General features: G+C 33.4%; 2 protein-coding genes across 2 annotated transcripts in view; one reads left to right on the top strand and one right to left on the bottom strand.

The window, feature by feature from the left end:
- The window catches only part of Smp_194430 (hypothetical protein), a gene marked incomplete at both ends in the record, with an annotated part of 43,262 nt that extends 39,830 nt beyond the window's left edge, over window positions 1–3,432 (top strand). Inside the window, 2 exons of the mRNA XM_018792055.1 lie at window positions 1,827–1,987; window positions 3,270–3,432. Coding sequence (XP_018644953.1) covers window positions 1,827–1,987; window positions 3,270–3,432 — 324 coding nt within the window. The remainder of the gene's footprint in view (window positions 1–1,826; window positions 1,988–3,269) is intronic.
- Window positions 3,433–5,671: 2,239 nt separating this feature from the next.
- Smp_121420 (N-myristoyltransferase, putative) lies at window positions 5,672–23,085 on the bottom strand (the record flags this gene model as incomplete). Its single annotated transcript, XM_018792053.1, has 11 exons — window positions 23,058–23,085; window positions 19,825–20,068; window positions 17,746–17,870; window positions 15,128–15,219; window positions 13,772–13,888; window positions 12,721–12,891; window positions 11,827–12,007; window positions 10,704–10,802; window positions 10,012–10,179; window positions 7,796–7,933; window positions 5,672–5,692 (listed from the first exon to the last, which is right to left on the bottom strand). Exons 1-11 carry the CDS (start codon window positions 23,076–23,078, stop codon window positions 5,672–5,674), a joined length of 1,377 nt encoding a protein of 458 aa, XP_018644952.1. The 5' UTR covers window positions 23,079–23,085.
- Between the last annotated feature and the right edge of the window lie 375 nt (window positions 23,086–23,460).

Below are 23,460 nucleotides of genomic sequence, written 5' to 3'. Positions count from 1 at the left end.
CTTTCTCTCGAAAAATCAACGTTACCAAGTGAGCAACTGAGTCAGCATAGTCACGAACTTCGCTTACGCATAACATAACAGTAGTCTGATTTTGTGAATCTGATTAGTTTACCAGTGCTTTATTATCAATATTAAATCCAATTGCTCATTAATAAATAAATAGTAGATATGTTTATTAGGTGTTTAGTAATTAGTAGTGATATAATACTAGAGATCATTCTATAATTCATGTAGTGTAATTACGACAATATAAGATTTTGTAACTTCTACATCATGTGAATAAGTAAACTATCTGTAACACTAATAAATTGATAATGGGTTATTTTATTTATTTATTTAGACACAAATACAAAGGGGCACCAGATATATATGCGCCGCACAAATCTCATTTGATTTGTGTGAGGGCTGTGATATAGCCCGGGTGCCCAGATCGAAGCAGGTGGTTTTCTTAGGGGACCACACCCCGAGCCTTTGAATTAAAGGTCTGATCCACAAGGCAGTGGAGCATCGTGAGGAGATGCAATCCCATGGTGACCGGTGACCAACGATTGATTCATACACCATTTGTTCCCTCAGGATACTGGAGTCCATGTGCAGCATTGGTTTGGAATCAAGGTTTTCCAATTCCTCTGAGTGGACTCTCCGTGTCCACCAATTCGGTTAAAGCGCCGGACACTCGCTTTTCGTCCTCTCAATTTCGTAAACAACACCCCTGCCACGAGAAGGCGGTAAGTAGGACTTCCCTGGCAGAGGCTATATACGCGTGGCCATGTGAGAGCATTTGGAGAGGGAGAGCGGACTCTCCCCACTCTTGGCCGTACCAGGGCATTTGAGGATTATGTAAAATGGAATAAGCTTTTTGAAATAAAAATTATTTATCATATTCATAAAACATGAAGGTATTAACAGGATGTGAAATAAAAACTAAAAGAATTACGAATGTTAAACTCATGGTGTTGCTAAACACAATTAGCGGAATAGGCTTAGGATAGTCGAAAACTAAAGTATATGAAGTAAAAATGCAATGGTTAAGGTCACGTAATAATAAAGATAAGAGATTTTCTTTTGTAGATTTCACTCATAAATAGTCGAAGTATTTGTTGTTTATAGGACTAGGATAGAGATAAATGAATAGTTTCTGGAGACAGTCATAAAGCATATATAGACTCCAAGTATTGTAACCCTTCTTACTGATACTTTTGAGCACTGTTGATAATGTAATTATCTATTCCTCCTAGATTTTCTTTGTTTACCTAACTAAAAATAGTTTATGATGTAAACTATCTTAGAATTAAATAATCTATCATTAGAATCACATGAATTAGGTTTTAAAATGTTAGAAGTCAAATATTATCCAAGCAAAACTCAAGTTCTATGAGTTTTTAGTGTTTTCAGTTTAATTCCAACGGAACCACTAAAAATATATGTATATAATCTTAACTAAAACTATCTTACAATCATCCTTATTTTCTAGTTGTTTATCATCAGTAGTATTATCACCTGTAATGAAGTTAGTCATCGATAATACAACATTCCTATAAAATGCAAATTCCTTAATGTGGATGAAAAAAATAATTCATTCCACAACGCTCTTTAAACTAGAATCAGACAATGTTATTGTGAAAAGTTTGTCTTAAAATGATGATGGAGTGAATAAGTAACAATTATTTATGAAAGTTCAATTATATTATCTTAAATGATTGAACAGTAAAACATGAAACAAATTGGCCAGTAAAAAGATTTACATTGAATCAATGAATAACAAACAATCATGATTTGCATTAAAAGAAAACTTCAAATAAATCTCCTTGTCGTTCCTATTTTAGGCTCTTGGATGTTCAGATGGTAAACATTTTATAATTCTTTTAAAAAGTCAATGTCAATACAGTGGATTATATAATTATTTACCAATTATTGAAAAAGCAGTTCGTATTAGTGGAACAGGACCGAGTAAAATTGAAAATAATATGGTTGATAAATATTATAAGTTAGTTGATTAGATTATAAATTTCTATTATTGTCCAATGGTTTATTTGCATTTGATCACTTTTAAACGGTAATTGCAAAATTTTATATATTTGGTCACTTTTAGATACCAGTAAATTTCATGTGACTAGCGTTTAATTCATTCGACTTTTAATCAACAGAATACAGGCTCGTACACGTTTCGACTTGAATAGTTGTGTACCATCACTCCCATTCACATAATTATTGTAATTCAAGGTTGAATATTTGACTGTATATAAATTTGATTTTCAAGTTAAATAACTGATACTATCTAGTTAAGTATCATCACTTCCATCATCCATAATATATACAGACACAACTGCATTTGGTTTTCATTACGGAATGGAGCACCACTAAGAACTATGAGATATTGGATGGAGACCTCATCCTAATTTGAGAGCTCTTAGGGACGTTCCTTTAAATTCCACACGACAAACACAATACCTACTAATATAATGTGAATTTAGAGGGTTAAAACTTAATAGTTTACATTTTTGACTGTGGTCTGTTAATTATATTATGTAACTATTACTGACCACCGTTGATGGTATTCGTGTGGCTTTCAATATGGCTGAACTGAACCGAGTTTCACCAGAATTTTGTGAATTCATTACTAAGTCAGTCATTGTTAGGATTTGGGTTCCCGGGAATCATTAAATTTCAGAAAAATTGTTCATTAATGTACAACCGTTCAGTGTACACAAGTTCTTGTTGGTTCCCCAACTAATATCGTGCTTATACCATACTAATAATAATGCATTTAGTGTTATTTTACTGTATTCGTCAAGTAGTTGGCAGAATACTCCGACTTCAACGTCCCCAAACTCCCAATCAAAATACTAACATATTAAATGAGTGATTATCAATACGAACATCGTTTACAATCACGACTTACGTCCTTATATAAATAAATTACAAGATCACAACGGATAGTTAATAACAATCCTCAATAGGTACACCCCTAGAACATTTGTAATACAAATCTGAATAACAGCTGTATGGTTTACTAACTGTCATTAATGGATTGACAAAAGACTTTCCAATCGTTAGTGAATTGAATGAAAGCTTACAATCAAGGTAATATAAAAATGCCATGAACCAACTGTTTAGTAAATACTCAGAAAATATGTAGGTTGATTTCCGTTAAAATTGTTTCCCAACTTCCATAATTTCCTAACCACGTTTCTTCCTAACAAGTTAAAGAAAAACGTTACTTCGCTAGTTTTTGTTTTCTTATTTGTACCTCTCTATGTTCAATTAAGATATGATAGTGGATTGAAAAGATTTGTTGAAATCAATTCCACATCACATATGTCAACCATTATCGATGCAATACAACTACATGGACGATCACGTAACTATTCCACAAAATCGTATGCAGCACAAACAACAAATTCAACCAAATGTCCTCTACATGCTAAATAAAGACTTTTGAAGAAAAAATCAAATTAATTTATAAAAAGTGCATTACATTACATCACTTGTTCCGGTCACCATCCGGTAAAAAGTAAATATTATGCATTATAAAATGAACAAACAAACAGACAAACACGTAACGTTGAAAAAATACAAATAAATAACAAATGTGAAGTGTTTCTTCTTCCATTTTTATTTAGATTTATTTTGTTATGCCAATATTTTTTCTCAATAAAATATTAAAGCAATCAGAATTGTTTTCTGTAAATTTAAAATGTAGAATGAAAATTCACGGGTTATAATCATGAACATTAAGTTGCCTCCAAATAGCTTGAAGAAAACGTTTAGCAACATTCATTCATATGATGCAGTTGTAAACATAAATCGGATACTAATTGACGGCAATAAATAACAAGATTCCGCCAAGTTAGTTTCAGTTTCTAAATGATCATGGATTCAACTTGACTTCATTAATTTACCGTAAATATCAGTGAACATATACCAAAACGGTCAAGTTTGAAACTGACAATTAAAGAGCCTAGCTGTACATTTTCAAGCTCACCTAATAATTAATTGCGGCACGTAAAATCTATAAGTGGTACAACTACTTTGATGATGTTTGGTTCATTATCATTGTTTTTATAAACACCATCGTAACTACAATTGATTTCGTCTTACACAACAAAAAGTCCACACAGACAGTGATAAAACAATACAAACAATATTATATACCGAAATAATAGAAACCTATTCTTTACTGATTTGATAGCACCATGCACCTTTTGTTGGAAAATACTACGGAATGACAACAATTTATCTATAAAAACATAAAAGGTCAGACCTTCCTTAGAGAATATGACAAACGTCTGATAGTAAGATTAGGTCATGAAATAGTAACAGCAAAATATGAAATCTATTGTGATATACAACGGTTGAATAATTTCTATGGTAGATTTGAAGAAATGAAACGAAGACTATTAAGAAGTAATAATAATAAATCAACAATTGATAATGAACTAAACAAAAATAATAGAGGAAAAGTTAAGGTCCTAAAAAAATAAGATCATCATTTCTTGTAGTGGTCATTTCCCACATTGATGATTGGTGTTAAGGATAATTTGCAAAGTCAGCGTTTCCTACTGCACAACTTGATTTTAGACAATTTTGTGAAATTCCCCGGATAAACTAACTCCGAAATCGCCTTTACAACAACTCAATTTGTAAGATTAGTGTAAACAATTCCGTAAAACATAATAACTATTTACGAATTGATGAAGCAGGTAATAAACTCTTATCACAAATTAGTAAACAATTTTTACTTTGTTAAGTCTCAAATACTTTTTATCAATATTCATCGTTTTGTGAATGATTCTGTAACCCCATTTTAGATGCGTTTTTATTCTTAAACGATTGTGTAATGACAGGATTCTAAATAATTATTCATCAAAAAGTTTATCAGCTTTTATAAATCATAACTGGAAAGCTTAAAAATACGATTCTTGTTACCTTTTCAGTTATATTATTGAACACCTTGGTTTCTCTTTGAACTCGGATTGTTTACAAATTCATAAGTGTTCACTAGTCAAGATTCAAATACTTCGACATAAACACGGTGTACAAGCTTAAAAAGGCTTAACTCGGTAGCTATGGCATACATGTTTCGCCTCTTCCTAAACATTTTCCCTAAAACAACCGAACATAACCGTCTAATAAGTTGATTCTACTACAGTTGAATTACAATATTTAAAATGAACTCTTACAATTGACTCATAACTACTAACTACGCAACCCGTTTGCACGTTTTTTTTAATGAAAACCACATAATTTACACTGAGAAATAAGGAATTTAATCGATTTACCGGTATACATGTGTAGAAATATATTTCAAAGAACAGACAAAAATACTGGCAAACACTAACAGTAGCTTAAGGTACATTTTTTGTCATTTTTAAAAGCTGAAGAAAGAGGAGAAAGGGAAATCGAGGAAAACTGATAAGCTATTCAAAATAGTGCTCATATGAATTTCAAAACAATTGCATTGATCAGTAGGAACAATTATGGAACTAAGACAAAGATAACTATAGCAAGTTAAACAAGATTTTTAAAATTCCTTCGATGTAAAGGTTCAACATGGTTTGTAAAGTTCACTGAACAGAAAGTATATAATACATTAAAGCGTGAAAAGATTTGCAAATTTGATTTACTTAGTAATGTTAGAAGTCAGTACGAAATTTCGGCAATATTTCATTTATTGTAATACTATTCCAATCTGTAAAATGATTTTAATAGAATGAAAAATAAACAATCAATATATTTAACAAATAAAACGAATACAATAAATGAATAGTTTTTTTCATTAATTTGAAAAAACAGACATATTATACTAAGGTAATTGTGATATGGGGAAAAACTAGGCTAAACAACTATGCCTTAAATGAATCGAGAGTGAGTGAACTGAATATATGATCTCCTCGAAAGACATCTAATCATATTTACTTTTCCATTAATACTTGTGTATTAAATATGTGGTTTTATTAAATAAATCTCCACAAAACCCCTTCTGATTATAATCATATGCTCACTAGTGACTGACTTCAAGACACATGTCCTGGAGTTCTAGTGGGAAGCAGTGACCAGTGGAGTTCAACAACGTCTGTTGTGAGATAACAACTCACTGAAGACAATCGGTGAATGGTTGCTCAAAATTCGTGGATTGGTTGAAGTTAGACATTAAGACTGTTGGATGCCGGCTCAGTGGTCTATTGGTTAAGGGCTCTGGCTCGAGACTGGTAGGTCCTGGGTTCGAATCTCGCGAGTGTGGGGTCGTGGATGCGCGCTGCTGAGGAGTCCCATAGTGGGGCGAAACGGCCGTCCAGTGCTTCCAGGTTTTCCATGGTGGTCTAGCTTCAAGTGACTCATGATTTCAACTTTGAAAAAAGAAATGTATTCAGATAATCCCGATCAATTGAATTGAAATATGAGAAAACATTCAAGTTCTAGACCCGAACTTAGCACTAGATCTAATATTCGACTATGTAGGTTTTCGAAATAAATGGAATCAGACCAAAAATATTTGTGCAGTATATATATGTAAATAGAGTTTTTAGTGGTGGAACAATTGTGAAAGTACCTATTACACCTAATTGAAAATATATTTTCAACTATTTAGTCCTTTAGATATTTTGAGTAGTAAGACCTCTTTTACAACATTGGTGAAGGTCAAACTCAACAAGTTATATGGTCATCTTAATCACAAGGTGATACAATAAGCTCAATGTAAATATCTACTTCACCTCTGAACTTGTTTGATTTAAATATGCTTAACTTTTAAACATTTGGACAATTTATATTAACAAATCATCTTAATTTATATCACTTCACTCAACGCAATAATCCATGACCGAAATTTTGATATCGTTATTGATAATTATTTCTTATCCAACGCTACTTTTCTCTTGATTGTATCTAACTTACAATCTTATTCCAGTATGGATTAAATACTAGTCATTACTACACTGACAGACAACAGATACGAGCAGTGTTAAAAGTTGTATTCACCTTGAAACTACTTTGCTGGGATATCAGAATTACAATGACAACAGTACAATTTGTTAGGAATTCGATGTACAAAATATTCTTCATTCATACATCATACACGAATAAATACTTTGAAACAATTATACTTTCCCTTATTTGAACTTTACGAAACGTATGTATTAGTTTTAAGCTGTAGGAAATCCTCCAGGCACTAAAGTATTCAACATATAATCACTTATATTTGTATAGCAACGCGAGATATTAGTGCAAAGCAGTCATGGAGTGTCGTCTCACATGAAGTAGGTGTGAAATGTACATCGACATACAATGATATCACGCTAATAAAAGTACCTAAATTTTTAAGTATGAATCTGATGAATGCCTGAAGAATATTTGCTAACTCGAGAGTCATTTATATGGAAATCTATAGTATTTTGATCAACATAGAATTCAAAACATTTCAATCAGAACTCGATGCGGTAGTATACTTGAAACATTTACCAGTTTAGATTACCACTACCTTGTCATTAGCATTTTTCATAACATTACACCAAAAATAAACTGTTATTAATGTGCACAACGTCAGTGAACTTTAAGGATACAAAAAACTCAAGAATTAGGGGGAGAGAAGGAATGAACAAAATTTTATCAAGGTGGTCTATTTTAACGTATATAATCTAATATCTCTATACACTTATTAGGGTTGTCGAGGTAAATCGTCAAGATGGACATTTATAGGTCTCACACAACGTTTACATTAAGCAAAATAAAATGCTTCAAATACGAATAAATTGAATGGAAAAAACAACAGAAAATATTTTAAAAACCAACAAACCTCAGAGGGCTTAGTGAATGGACAACGCCAGTTATACAAATAATAATGTAGATCACCGTCTCCGATGCCAAATTTCAACTCTTCCAGGAATTTTCCATTTTCCATTAGATCCAAAGCATTGAATACGTCAAACTTTAACTGTAAATTATAAGAATATTGATACACCATAGTGAACAAATGGAGTGAGAAACATGAAATGTACTAAAGATTAACAATCCACTGTAAATCTTATAAAATTTTCAATGAATCGATTGACAACAATAATAAAAAGTTGAATAAGACGTCATAAAGTGTTTGGAAAGAACTAAAACTTCAAACAATAATAAATAAAAGGCTATAAACTTTTACAGTATGAAAGGTTGATAATTTTTGTGATAAAGAACATAACAAAAGGGTCAAATTGTCAACACATGACGAAAACTATCAACTGAGTCACGAAACACATGCTTGTATACTCAGTATGGAATAATCTTTTGTTGTATGAAGCTCATGGATAATATTCAGCTTTTCAAATCGAAGATAGAATTGTGTGTGTGAGATTCACTTATTAATACAGTTTCATAAAGTTGGTTGTCTTCGAAAATTTAAATAAAGCAGGAATGAAATCGATTGCATAATACAATGAATTCATTATACTTGGATGTATTCTGTCTAGCTACGTGCAAGGTAATACATTTGATTATTTTAAATTATTAACATAATTTGAAAAAATGAACTGTCTAACAATAAATAAAACATCCTAGAATGATCACTTCTATCATTTATAAAAATCTGTTCAAGTTTAGTTTATAATTAAATTTAAATTTACATCCTTGCTATTTATTGTTGAACAATTCATCTTTTTAAATTACAAAATATAATAATAAGTCCAAATAGTTAAACTTACTACCTTGCATGTAGCTAAAGAGAAAGTAGCTAAATATGATGAATTGATTGTATTTTAGAACAACATATGTAAGCGAACAATTGTTTTCAATTAGATCGTCATCAGGCTTTACTCTAATATACATGAATATTTATATGAAAATGTTAGACCAATCAAGGCTATTTGAGTCAATAATCACAATGAAATAGAATACGTTACCAAGCATAATAATAGTTAAAAGTACAAGTTGATAGTGGGATTGTATTTTGCAATCTCTGCTTTATTGGTGTTAAGCATGAGCAGCTTGCATTCCATCGATTTATCGAAAATTGTTAGAAGAATATAGATTAAATTAAAGTACGTTTCGTGTAGGATTATGTTGGGACACTTTGATTAGTTATTTTTTAACCAATCAGTGCTAGTGGATACTTGGAGAAGACTCTAAAATCTTCTCATGTAAAAATTATAAATACAATAACGTTTTTCTTATTGTGATTCCTACTTCCATCTCCCCCTTATTATTCGGAACGTAATTTCGTTCCTGTTCAACAGTCTTTTGATTTGGGACCTGTCGGGTGAAGTAGTGTATAAGAATACTAAGCAATAGGAGTAGCTGGGCCGTAATAAGAGAAATTATAACAAAAACTAACAGTTTTCTTATCTGTTGACACACCTTTAATAAGCTCGGTCATGTTGAACTGGTTACTTTTGTGGTTATCATTTTTGAGAGCTGACTATTGTTATAGAGTTTATCATCTTGAATATGAGTTCCTTAACCCAAGATCATTATTATTTTCTGTAAAACCAATTATTTATATATATTCATAAATAAATATTTCGAGAAGCCAAAATAATCTTTTTAACTTTAATCAACTTAGGGTACGCTAATCCAATAAATTACACAAGGTATTCGTAAGCTGTAGTCCGACGGTTAAGTTTCATTTATTTTAACTAGTAAACTAAAATAAGGCAGTTATTTCGTACAGGTTAAAACCATCGTAATGCAATTTATTTGGAGAAAACTACTTTAAAATTTGTGATGTACAGAAAGTAATTAATAGATGTAGCCAGTGATAACTGCCGGTAGGGGATTCGTACTGAGACTAAAAAACTTATATGAATAAAAATTACCATCATATTTTAACATTAAAAGATGTTGATCCAGACACCTGAGTTTATCTTTATATTTGCTGTATTAACATCATTGTCATATATAAAAAATCCCAGCTTCCTGAAGCATTAAATAGGTGAAATATTTCTTTAACAACACTTTAACCCTCAATTTTAATTATTATAAATGTATACCAGACATATATTTACATATCTAACAAGAATATATATGAAAACTTACTTGTTTGGCTGAAATCAACATATCTTGAATTAATGCAGGCCATGGTGTTACTGTAGAAACATTGTAAAATGAGTAGGCCGCGCGAAGGCTATTGTGTTGTTTGCTTTTCATGACTGAACTGGGAAGGACATAGAACGAACAGAAGTCTGTGATTTGGCCATCTCCACTCTAAAATTAAGTGAAATCGGAAACTAAAGCAATGAAAGTAATCGGTGTTCGATAAATGCGTTGCGGTTTTTCGAAATTGCAAAATGGAGTTAAGTTCTCTCACCAATAAAATTGACGCATAGATACGAATGTAGAATATATTTCTAAGTGCACAGCTCTTTACAGATAAACTAACAAAAGACTCACATTTCTGCAAAAGGCATATCATAACAAATTATTTGGTAATTTTTAAAATATGAAATTAAAAAGCATTATCACATAGTATATTGTATTGATAATACCTTTCATTTTAATTCTTCTATCACTAATGCTTGTTAACTAATATTACGTAATAACACAACGTGTAATGGATGAGAACCCATGAAATAAAAATCAATTTATATTATTCTGCTACAATTTGTTCTTGTTTTATTCTAATTTATAAATGGAACCAAACTATAAATGGTCACATAGTTGAAAGTAGAAAGTAAAATAGAACAAAATATGTAACATTACACAAACATGAAATAATATTAGATATTCACCTCAACTACGAAAGAGTACACAACATCATCTCGAGGAACAAAGAAATGCTGAAATTCTTCTTTTGTAAAAATTGGATGAATATTAAACTTTTCCAAGTACTAAAGCAGTAAACAGTAAACAACAAGAATATTTTTTATGAAAAAAGAGAAACAGGAAGCAAAATCATAATTACACGGAATTATGAGAATTTATTTTAAAAAATGTCTACATTTGAACAGTGCAAACATTTCCTATCATCTTTTTTTAAAACCTCACTACTGCGTACATCTTTTTGTATCAGTTGCTACAACTTCTCTTTGTAGGGAGCTAACAAGTTCATAATCTAGAGGTTAAATGAGTAAAATATTAAGACAGAATTTACAAGCACTTCACACACTACAGCGCTAAACAATAAAAATTACTCCTAATTAATAACGAACACGAAATTCTCGTGAAACATTAAGTTATACTACTTAACTGTTGGGATATACACCAATTAAGGAAGGAGGTTTTTAATAATCGCCGTTTTGAATTTTTAAACCGCATTGGTACTTTTTAAATCCGACGCCCTAAACTCGTAACTTGAATGGGGCTGATTTTTCAAAGACAACTTAAAAAGAGTATAAATCTCCACCCACTGTCTTGTATTATCGTCATATGGAGCGAGAAATGGACCTTCGATGTTTTAGTAGTTTGGAGGATGGGTCAAGATTTATTGGAGGTATAGAAAAATTTTGGCTGAAGAGTGTTGCGCCGAGTTTACTCATGTGTACCTACAGACATGTTATAACATGCACTTTCGGTGTAGCTATTACCACAAAATGCAAATGACTTCGTAGTTATCCATTTTTCTACAGTACTTTATATACTACCTCTTAAATACAACTCTATACTTGTAAAATATGACCATAATGGTAAGTATCCAGAAAATAATCCTATATTCGAAAATGATATCACTTTTGCTGATGCATTTTGCTTATATTTTATGCTTCAAACTACTCACAGTTTTATGATAAATGTTTAATTGAAATAACTGATGAGTTATGCCTTTTGAAATAATAAACTCTTATTTTTTAAGTGTTGTTTTTGTAGAAACTTGGTCATTTTCGGAATACAGATGTCATTAATAAATAACAAATTCACCTCAGATAATAAAGGCCATGCTTTGGGAACATCTTTTTTTGTCATTTGACGAAAACCTTTGACAAGAGGAGCTTCAGGTAATCTGTATAGTTTAATTGTTCGTTGAAGAGTCATATTGTGAGTAAGATGTGAAAATCCACATTCAAGAAGTTTACGTGGATTGAGAGGGCGATGCCAGTATCTAAGAAAAGTATTAAAAAACTATCTACTGAATATAACTACCAGCAAAAATCTTAACTCATTAAACTGACAAAAAAAGTAAAGAACAATATCAGGTAAACAATATAGCTTCGATAACTTACAATCAATGCCTAGAAAATACTGACAAGAATAAAAGTTTTAATAACAGTTTTAAAAAATTATAGACCTGTTTTAACAGTGCAAACAAATAAATGGTTTCAGTCAACCAAGCGAGATTACGACGGTAATTTTTTATCAGAATCAACAACACCGCTGTAGAGCGTGATCTTAACTCAGAAGCGAAATAACCGTTAGTTGTCTAGATATACCTAAGCTTTATTGGAGAAACCCACTGTTTAACGTAAAGCATAATGCTTATTATATATCGAAATTTCTATAACTTTAAAGATTTATTAAATACATAACCGTGAAATTGGGGCACAAATATACTGGAGAGAAAAAATTGTTCTCAATTAATTTCCTTATCGGTCTGCGAACTGCACCTCTGAGCAGTTTAAATTCTGCAAAATGTGTGAATAGATCTTTAACATTAAAACTATATACTGACTACGATTAAATACAACACATTCATTTAGAACAAAACAGATATTTGGTACACTATTGTCCTTATCGACCAATCAACCTAAAGTTTACTTGTATGAAAATACTTTAGGATAAATTAAATTTTGAAGGCAACGAAACTGTAAAACATACCGACATTTGCTGACTGGTTTTGGAAGTAAAGTTCCACTTGTGAACAAAGCCTGAAATCTCCCACGTAGATGAACACGACGAGTTACTTCTCGAATTAATACAGGGGCCATACGTTTAGAACGTAATTTTTTATGGACACAAAGATAGTTGACTTCAACAAGCTGTTTTGCTCTGAGGTAGAAATTAAATATAAAATATAAAAACATAGGTACACTTTTCCGGATGTCTTAGTCACTTACATGTGGAGCTGCGGTTGGTTCATTCAATAAAAATTGCTCACATGAAAGAAACAATCCAAAAACACAAAACATCATAACTTAAGAACCCAAAGCACTGGACGATTTCGACATTTAGACAAAAAATCCTTGCTGTATGATCATCTTAAAATCAACTTGTACGGAATAAACGAGCTTTATTTAACTCAAGGATATCCATTATTAGCAAACATAAAGCCAGGAGACAGATAGACAAAACAATATGGAATCATGCGAAAAGATTAATCGGATAAAGTTGTTGCTTTTTGCAACACCACAAAAGGAGGAAGAGAATTAGGCTGAAAGAATAATAGAATAAACAAGACATGGGATTAAAAGAGGACAATAGATGCGTTAGAAAAATATAAAAATTTAATTAATCCGCACAGTTGTGACAGGTTCCGAATCATATCACTTATAGTCTCTATCTACTAATTCTTTCCATCCTTCCAATACGAGTCAAACCAATAAGTCAATAGCTTCATGGACTATTGCATTTCTTAGACTGGCTACTCAGAATAAAAAACCAACTCAATATTTTATACAGTCTTTTAATTGTCAGTAACAATTTATGTGATGCCAACTGATAACCAGGTCAAGTAACAAACTGAGGGAGAAAATATAAAATCGCAGTTATCTATAAATGATGCAGATCCTGAGCCATCAACTAGAATCAGTCACACGGACGTAAACTAATGTCCAACCATTTCACTTCAGCTCTATCAGGATAAGAGATAGTAGGTACATAATTTTTTGTAGACATGAAAACAGTCAAAAAAGATAAACGAGCCTCTTACTTATCATATATCTGTAGATGGCATGGAATAGCTGCAATAAATCCAACCAGCTTTTTACTTTTAGTTACACGAAGTCCAACATGCCAATCTTTATGCCAACCAGGTGACTTTAGGATCCTAAACGAAAATAAATTGTATACAAAGATATTTTTAACGACACGAATACCAAAGAATAAAAATTAGTGCAGTATGAGAATAAAGTTCACATGAAATTGCAATTATTCACAGGATCTAGGCAACTACAAGTGGGACAGTCGCTGGACAGATATTATAATGTACTGGTCAGAACTTAAATGTCACGTGAACTTAAACGTGTTTTAAAAAGAAACACAGTAGTATATTGAGTGGAAAAAGCAATGAAAATCTAACGAAATCAAAAATATAACTAGTTACTTAGCAGAAATATGTAACAAGAAGGGGTAGTTCAATTTCCTCCGTCAATCAAGCATCAGCCAGTATAATGATCGGCTACAAAAAAAATGGGCAAATAACTAGACAAAAACAATGTAGAATCTGGGGTGAAATGATATTCAAAAGATTTACGCTGAACAAGGAAAATAAAAGCCAAAAATTAGTAAAACCAATTGAAAATAATTAATATTGAATCGAGAATAGGAGAGTAGAATTAGATGGAGAATAGTACAAAAATGTAACAGGTTTTAAGCTGTATGACGATTTTGACTTGTATTATAAAATTAAACTAGGAAGTCAACCGTTTTCCATTCATGATGTAAGCCCATAATAAATACTTGCACAGAATTACTCTGACTTGATTCAACTATCATTACACTCTTGCTATATAGTGAATAACTGGGTCACTGGACCATATCTGAGTCGAAACCTCTGTAAATCCAATAGATCATATAGTTTTCGGCTAAAAATAAGTAGTAAACAGATAAAGCACTGAATAGTTATCTAGTTCTGGTTCAGGACTCAACATTTTTAAATACACAACCGCAACAGGAATTGCACGCACGATCCTTACGTATCGCAGAGAGTGGGTGGGTCTAGATGTAACGGTACATATTTCCAAATTTAATAGAGAACCTTATTAAGAAGCACCACAATAAGATGAAACAGCTATCCATCGCTCTCTAATTTAAAATGGTTCTATAGCTGTCATATTCCATGACCTACTTATTTTGTGAACCAAGTTTGAATCGCATTGTATGAGGGCTAATGGTAACACACAGCTGCAAGCTAAGTGCTTTAACCACTAAACTCCACTTCGCATACTTTGCAAGGAGTATTACTAACCCTCACCAGAACATTGTGCATGTACATAAAACTATATATGGTAAAGAAACTATATTAAATGACCCACTGATGGGCGAAATATACTTTGTTTACACTTACCATTGTAAGAAATGTTTAGAATAATCAAATCGGAAGAGATGATCATCGTCTTCAACATAACTTTCATACAGAAGATCATACAATTCTTGTAGCTATAAGTAATGGCAAAATGAAAAGTCAGGTAAATAAAAAAATTCATGACGTACACCAAAATCAATCCATACTTTTCTTTGTAGTAAGTCATATATCATCGTAACCAGTCACAAGTATTTATTCAAGTTCGTAATATAGATGAGCGTAAATAACTGGGAACCTAAATTCTAAGTATACCGGTTTAGTACGCAGCATTTGTCATCAGAAAAGAAAGGTGAAAGGAAAAAAGGGAAATACGGTAAATAAACGAATTAAAACCACACGAAAAGACAAACAGGAGAGAATAATGGAGTATATCGTTATGTGATACTGCAACCGATTTTAAGTTATATTATCAAAATTTTCCAGTCATTGACCCAAATGAGAAAGCTCGCACCTGATACAGCAGTTTGAAAATAAGTCTGATGACCAAGTTAGAACGTTTTGATGCGTTCAACGGCTTTTAATCAATCACGTTTACTTTTGTATTAATTTTTTAACGAGTGAAAATAAACTTTTTCTGACCAGTGGCATTACCTTTTGATATATGTTTATTGGGGGAATGATCTTGCACCAATAACTAAGTTATCGCGAGCAACTGTCATACAGCCACTTTGAATAGTTACAACACTTCAACATATCTAACCTGTAGGTGATAACAGTTTAAAAACAAGGGATCTTTTTAGTTCAGAAAGTGACAGCTAGAACTGATCACTACACTTCACAAAGGATTGTTTAGTGAATTAGAATCTGAAGATTATTCACAGATTATTATACCATATTTTAGTGAAATTCACGAATGCAGGATGGATGGAAATCTTAGTTAACGTAACAATCCACTAATTCTATACAACGAAACGTCAGTGAAGAGTTTTGAAATTAATGACAGTTCAAACTGAATACGCCGCTGCCATGAATTTCAAAGATTTTATTCGTCTTCTAATTACCCTTTAATCAGTTCATAAGAACCACTGAATTGTCCAGCTGTAAAGCGAGGAATACAGTCTGAATGTTCATATGGTTACAAATTAAATTAGGTGACAAATGTGAAGGCCAAAGAGAATCAAGGAGACCAACAAACAAACATTAGGTAGCAAGAAACTAACGTATGAGATTTCAGAGTATTAGTGAAGATTAGACACGTAGAAGGAACAAAAATAAACCAATCCTGGCATAAAGGTTTTTGTGAATAACTTTTAATTGATCACTTCACAATTACATATTATCCCCTCTCCATATTAGCATTTATACAACTGACTGAAACTAAAACTCCATGAACTGGTAACGTAGATATTTGTATCTGAACACAGAATGCTAATATCAGTTACGACTCTACATGGGTAGAACGTTTAGTGGCCACCTCAATGAAAAGTCTATCCAAACTATAGAGTTACTGCATTTACCTAAAACTTGGCACCAAACACAACATAGCTGACTGAATTCAACATAGATAAGCTATGTTTGGGAGTTGCCGATCATCAAATTATTTTAGTCTCCATATATCTCTTACTTTCAGTAACCATGTTTCATAACCCTAAAGTTATACATAAAACTCTGTCTTTGACGAGTAAACAGAAATTCTATTTGAAATAGGCGTATCTTATGATTGAAATTTGAATTAAATTTTGTATTAGTGGTGAAATTTCGGGGGTACAAATCTTGGCATGGTTACAAACCTTGAGAATATACCATTTTTAAAGTATATCATTTGATGCGATGCTTGTGGAGATCGAGACTGGTCTGTAGACCCAACAGCTGGTTAAAAAACTACATAATAATATAGAAAATCCAAAGCATTTTAAATTTAATATATTTACTAGCTTACATGACATCGTTAACAACTATTGTTAGTACTCACTAATCCATTCACTGAGTAATGTTGATGATGGGCTTTACCAGACGTTCCATACTGTTAAAGCACTCAATGAAAAAGATGCCCAATGGGAAAACTACATTACCACCCTTTTTGTATACTTAAAATCCGCAATTCTAGTAGCTGGAAGTATATGAATCACCAGAAAGTGTCCCAGAAAAATTCTTTAGACTTTATGCAGTTTGCTATTTGATGCACGTAACTGCTGAACCGTAATGTATTCCATTGTCTTTTTCCTTGAGGGACAAATAGACTACCACAACCACATTAGCTTTAGAAGCTATAAAAAATATCAAAGCTGGTCAAATTTCCGATTTTCAGGACCATTGTGAAGAAATTAATATAAAATATAGGGACAGAAACTAATGACAAACTAATTATTCAGTCTCAAGGTATTGTAATTAAACAGCAGGAACATTTGGAGAATACTGAAAACTGTTTTCAATCAATTCCTGCTTTCAAGGATCATAAAATGTAAATTATAGATTTTGATGCAGTTCGTGCTGAAAACTAAGGAATTCATATATTCGTACCAAGACTATAAAGTGATTAATAAGAATTATATTTACGTGAACTAAAGTGTTAATCCTAACCAATTAAAATTTCATGCTTCTAAGAATAGCAGATAATAACAGTACAATTGTTCAGAGAGTTGTCAAAAATGGAAAACTACCTCAGTTTCATCATCCAAAGAAACTTCACACCAATAAAATCCCTCAGGTAATGTATAAGGCTGTGAGCGAATATCTTCATGTTTTGAATCTGGTTCAATTGGACCATTGTCAGTAATCTCTTCAGCTGAAAGGTAAAGCATAGGTTAGCTTAACACAACAGACTGTAGTTGCGCTTTCCAATAGCAAACCTTTTTACTTATATTTCAAGCACTATCTACAATCCAATCTTTACCGATAAAATATTAACTATTTTAATAATTGTGCCTGCCATCAACACCTTATTTCACTTTCGCAACAAAAGAACTCTAATATCAAAGTAAAATCGCATTAATAAATGTAGTCTAAGACTTTGGGATACAATCATTTAACGTGGTAGGTAGAGAAACAACATGATGGAAAAAGCTAGTCATTGAGTTGTAAAAGACTGCTGGGACTTACAGAGAGAATGAATGTAAGTCCATTGTTAATAACGAAGAACAGTCATAAGTTAGTCAATTTATTCATATTGTTTTGAAGGTTTATAAAAAGTACCCAATAAGTCTTTATGAGGTATACGATGCTCTTTTGATAGTTAATAATAGTAATAATCACCGATTAACATAACAAATATAAACATGCTACATATCCTAGATGTCAAAGTTTGCAGATAGATTGAGAAAATGAATCATTTGAGTTGATGAAAATTCGCATCCTTGTCGAATATATTCAGTCAGTCAGTCAGCTACAGCCGTTGCTGCTATCTTGACATGGTGGTCGAGCCTTCCTATCGTGATGAACCAAATGGGCTATGCTAGCTGGAACAATCGTTCCTCAAGGTTCTACCATGCCAGACAGATCGATTGAAGAACGGTAAGACTAAAAGCAGAAAACCCAAGGTTTAGGGGCAAAGTCGTACTGATGACTGTACAGAGGTGTAACGGCAGTAAGGTGCTTCTCTCAGACAACTAGCATAATAGTGATAGTGCCTTCCCATAAAGGGAGGGTGAGGTTAAAAAAAGGTTGGCTGTAGAAATGCATACCTCGCCTTATCCCATAGATATCCGTCTCCGGCAGTAAGGTCTCAACAAGTACGGAGCTAACACAAAATTTACCCACAAAAAGGTCGTGTGTGATCGGGCCTCAAGCAGTTGGCCCTTGGGCACTGCGGTCACGCTCTCAGGTCACTAAGACCAACTCTAACCCAATTTTCTTTCCAGGTACTTCTAGAAGAACCCTTCCAAAGTGTGAGCAACCGAGAAGTGATAACCTCCCTCATACCTCTAGCAGCACTCAAAACCATTGTCGAATATATTAGCTCATTGGCACTAACTTTGATGTCCCTTCAGGTCTCAACCAATAGGTCAATAAAAACAGTAACCTTAGATTAACACCCTCTTTCAGAATGCATTTGTTATATCTTACAGCGGTACGATATGATCTTACAAATATGTTCCATCCTTAACTAACAAAATGTTAGGACATTTATCGTCAATACAAATTGGCGATAAGCATACAACACTCATTCCGCATATTAGTGAGCAAACCATAGTTTATGTGGTCAGACATGGAGTTGTCTAAATAACTACAAAGTTGAAACCAACTATTTTATATTTAGTAGATACGATTCGAATGCAGGCTATTGTTAAAAAACTATACGTTGTGAATTGTCCATAGTCATAAATGCGATGAAATATCTAAGTTTATACATTAGGTTGTAGTTTAACCTCACTTGTCTAAAATTTGATTATTGAAGACAAATTAGGTTATATTTTAATAGCTGGAAGTGGAGTGGCTAAGTCTGAATACGCTTTGTGTATATTCTTGAATTGCTTCGATTATTCAAAACTATAACCCTAAAAGATTCCAATCATCTACAAACTGGAATATAAGTTTTGTGGTAATATTTTACATATATGTCATTGTTATTTATTTTAGTATTCAGCATTGTGACGTTCTGAAAGTTTATTAACAGTATTATTTTTCATATATCCAGACGACCTGCCCCATATATGCGTAAAGTTACACAACTAGACCAAACGATCTAAGGACATCGAAAAAGCAAAATACTTATCAGTAAAGTCGTGAAAAATGTCACTTACTGAGGTCAGGAACTGGCTGTGTTCTCCAGAATCGATAATCACTCTTAGACTTCTTTTCTGTCCCACCACTAGAACTACCAGATCCAGAGACCAACATGACGTTAGTGAGTTGCTTTAAAAGTTTCTCATTAATCCCGTTCGGGAATTGTCCAGATGACAAAGATTTATCAGCATTAGGAAGTGAGTCAACACTATCCGACACATCAATTGTATTAGCTGATTTTTTCATTTTGCTTTTTAAAGGCTGTAAAGAAAACATAAAGACATAAATTGTTTAAGGAAAGGCAGGCGAAAAATTTATGACAACCCCAGTTAGTCATACTTATCGTGGGGGCTGGGACATATGTATACTGGTTTATGTCATACCAGCACAGCGAGATTCCAGGAGTTTAAGTAATAACGACATTAGCAGTAGTAGTAACCATTAGGTATAAGATATGATTCAAAAAGATATGGATTTGTGGAATAAAATGGAAGTCTTGAAGTTAATTATGAATTTTAAGATCTAGTTGAAGACAGAGTGAATGGATATGCGTCATTTCAATCGATTCTGAACCATACCATCCAACATCTTTAACCACTGGTCATAAAAATTGAGCGGATCTTAGCCAAATAGTATGAACCTATATACGTGTCTCCAAAAACTTCATGGACTGATGCCACGTTTTGGTTCGGTCAGGCCTAGCTTTCCTCCAACATACTTATACATCAGGCATCACTTATCGACGTGGGCGATGGATGAGCATATGTAATGCATATCCCAATAGCCTTAGCCGATGAAGATTAACCAAATTATCTCCCCCAAATGCCCTGGTACGGCCGAGAGTGGGGAGAGTCCGCTCTTTCTCTCAAAATGCTCTCACATGCCCACGCGTATATAGTCTCTGCCAGGAAAGTCCTACTCACTGCCTTCTCGTGGCATTACTGTTGTTTACGAAATTGAGAGGACGAAAAGCGAATGTCCGGTGCTTTAACCGGGTTGGTGTACACGGAGAGTCCACTTAGGGGAGTTGGAAAACCCTGATTCCAAACCAATGCTGCACATGGACTCCAGTATCCTGAGGGAACAAATGGCGTATGAATCAATCGTTGGTCACCGGTCACCATGGAACTGCATCTCCTCACGATGCTCCACTGCCTTGGGGATCCGACCTTTAGGTCAAAGGCTCCGGGTATGGCCCCCTAAGAAAACCATCTGCTTCAGTTTGGGCACCTGGGCAGTATCACAGCCCTCACACAAATCAAATGAGACTTGCGCGGCGCATATATATATCTGGTGCCCCTTTGTACTAATATTTATGTTTAAATAAATAAATAATAACTTGTCAGTCGATTTTCTATCTTTACCTAGAACTCTATGTCTAACATCAGAAGTGCTTACTCGGCGGCTTCAACACACAGGAACAACGCTCCAAATGCACCACTAGATCCAAAATTCCAAAATCCTATACTTCTTTTATCTCTATGCTTGAGCTTTTATACCATTACGGATACTGTTACGTCATCTAATGCTATGAAACTTAGCTTGATGATCTCAACTCGCCATGATGTGTAGCAGTATGAACCGATGGAAATACGTTAGGTTTTAGAATGATTATGACTAACTAACTGATGACAAGAATACCATATTTATTATATTTTATGACATTTAAAGTGTTCTAGATCGCAAGTTCGACAGAGAATAACTCTTTCGCTCAGAGCATTCAGTCATAAGTCTTATCATCATTTGGTACCTCAAAAATTTTCGCGATATCCGAAGTCTGGTGAGAAACCTGCATAACATCCGATGAAGTTACCATAACGGCCGGTATCTCGAAAATAACACACTATCCAGGACAATCAGTATTCGACATTTGCGAAATCGAGAATGCCCTAAAACTAGGAACAATAGTAATTGGGAGTTTGGCTAACGAATTTCCAACTAAAAGTGAAATAAAATGAGATCTTGGAGTATAAACTCACGAATGGTGGAGTATCGAATGAGTTTACAAGTGATAGGTTTAAAGTAACCTTTACCATTAGCCTATAGTATACACTGAAATGATAAGTGACATCAATCAGTCGATACGAATCCTTCAACTCGTAGTTCCAGCCATGAATAAATAAAATATTCATCACAGTCAGGTAAAGACAAGCAGGGAGTCTTTAACTGACGTCCCGGGTAAACTATAAGTAACAATTCACTGGTAGTTCTTTATAAATGCTTTCTTCATAAGAAATTATCTACGAAGAACTAAGAAAGCATGTTTTTACGTAAATGGACACTTAACAAGTGAAAGGAATACTATGAGACCCGAGAATTTGTAGGTTCTCATTTTTCTTAGGATGCCTCCGATGAATACAAGTACTGCAAGTCCCCATATCTAGCAGAATAAAAGTAGCTGGATATCCCGAGGACTCCAATGTATCAGACGTACGCTATATATATATATATATATATATATATATATATATTCTTCCCACCTCCAAAACAACTTTGGTTAAGAGATATTTGCCTTCTCAAATGCTTGAACTAAGACTTAGAGAAAAATGTAAGCTGAATTGGGTACCCTTTAGGGTTAATACCTTGGAATTCATCTAAGAAACATTTCTAATGCAAAGTAGCGAGACTACATAATGGAATGATGGGGTTCAACAGAATAATTACACAGATGAATATTGAACTTCTCTTCTTGAAAAAATACATATCATGTGGCCCTTGATTTCTCAGTTAAAAGCACGAATAGTTTTTCATCTCCAAAATTAAAACTCACAGAGAGGCCTTACTTTTACTTGAGAAAATCAAGTATGTAATTACCTTTTAGCGCTGCTCAATATCCCTATATTTGGGGAACTTTGATAAATCTTAGGGTTTTCCCCGAATTCGTAAGAAATGTGGTAGCTTTCTCTAAAGCTAAGGGAAATTTTGTGGAAAAGCCCCAAACTATTATACAATTCTGTAGAAATACTGGGGAAAACCCGAATTTCCCCAAAACTTCGGGGACTTTCCCAGACCTAGGTAAATTTTTGGGTTTTGTGCCATTTTCCTGAAGTTTTCTATTGCATCTTCTACCAATTTACACGAAACGGACCAATTTCTGCCCAAAATAGAGAGATTGGGTATGATCAAAGTAGTTAGATTATTTTGATGTACACCTGTGCAAAACAATGGTTCTTTTTTGTGAAGTTACGTCTATGTGTGATACTTAAAAGTACTCATTCTGCGAATGATGAAGAGTAATCGCCAAACTTACTTCCTCTGGCGTATCAGTCATGTTACTGCGGGTCGTAACGCACAGTCACGAAGCCCGCGTGGTCTATGCGGGGCTCAGTAGTAAGAATACTAAGTTGGTTGACCTGTATCACTCCTTGAATTGAGTACTTCCCGAGAAGTCAAGTTTCCTAATACAAAATTCCGTCAGTAGGGCTGGAACCAGGTAGGGCTTTTGAGGCATTGACTGTTCAATGTAGAAACGGAATTCTACCCTGAGTCAATGCAGTCGTTGTTTCTAAACCTTTTCTGGGATGCTTAGGAGATTAGTTTGTAACAGCAAATACATCCACAAAATAATAAGTTCTGCAATTTTTCGACATTCATGGTGACCTCATTTATTTTACTAGTGTAGGGCCAGTGAAATGTCACTGAGCCCTAGCCAA

This window comes from Schistosoma mansoni (assembly GCF_000237925.1).
Source record: "Schistosoma mansoni, WGS project CABG00000000 data, chromosome 1 unplaced supercontig 0010, strain Puerto Rico, whole genome shotgun sequence".
Taxonomy (NCBI): Eukaryota; Metazoa; Platyhelminthes; class Trematoda; order Strigeidida; family Schistosomatidae; genus Schistosoma; species Schistosoma mansoni.
Note: the sequence above shows the minus strand (reverse complement) of the source record. Positions and strands in the feature narration are given on the sequence as shown.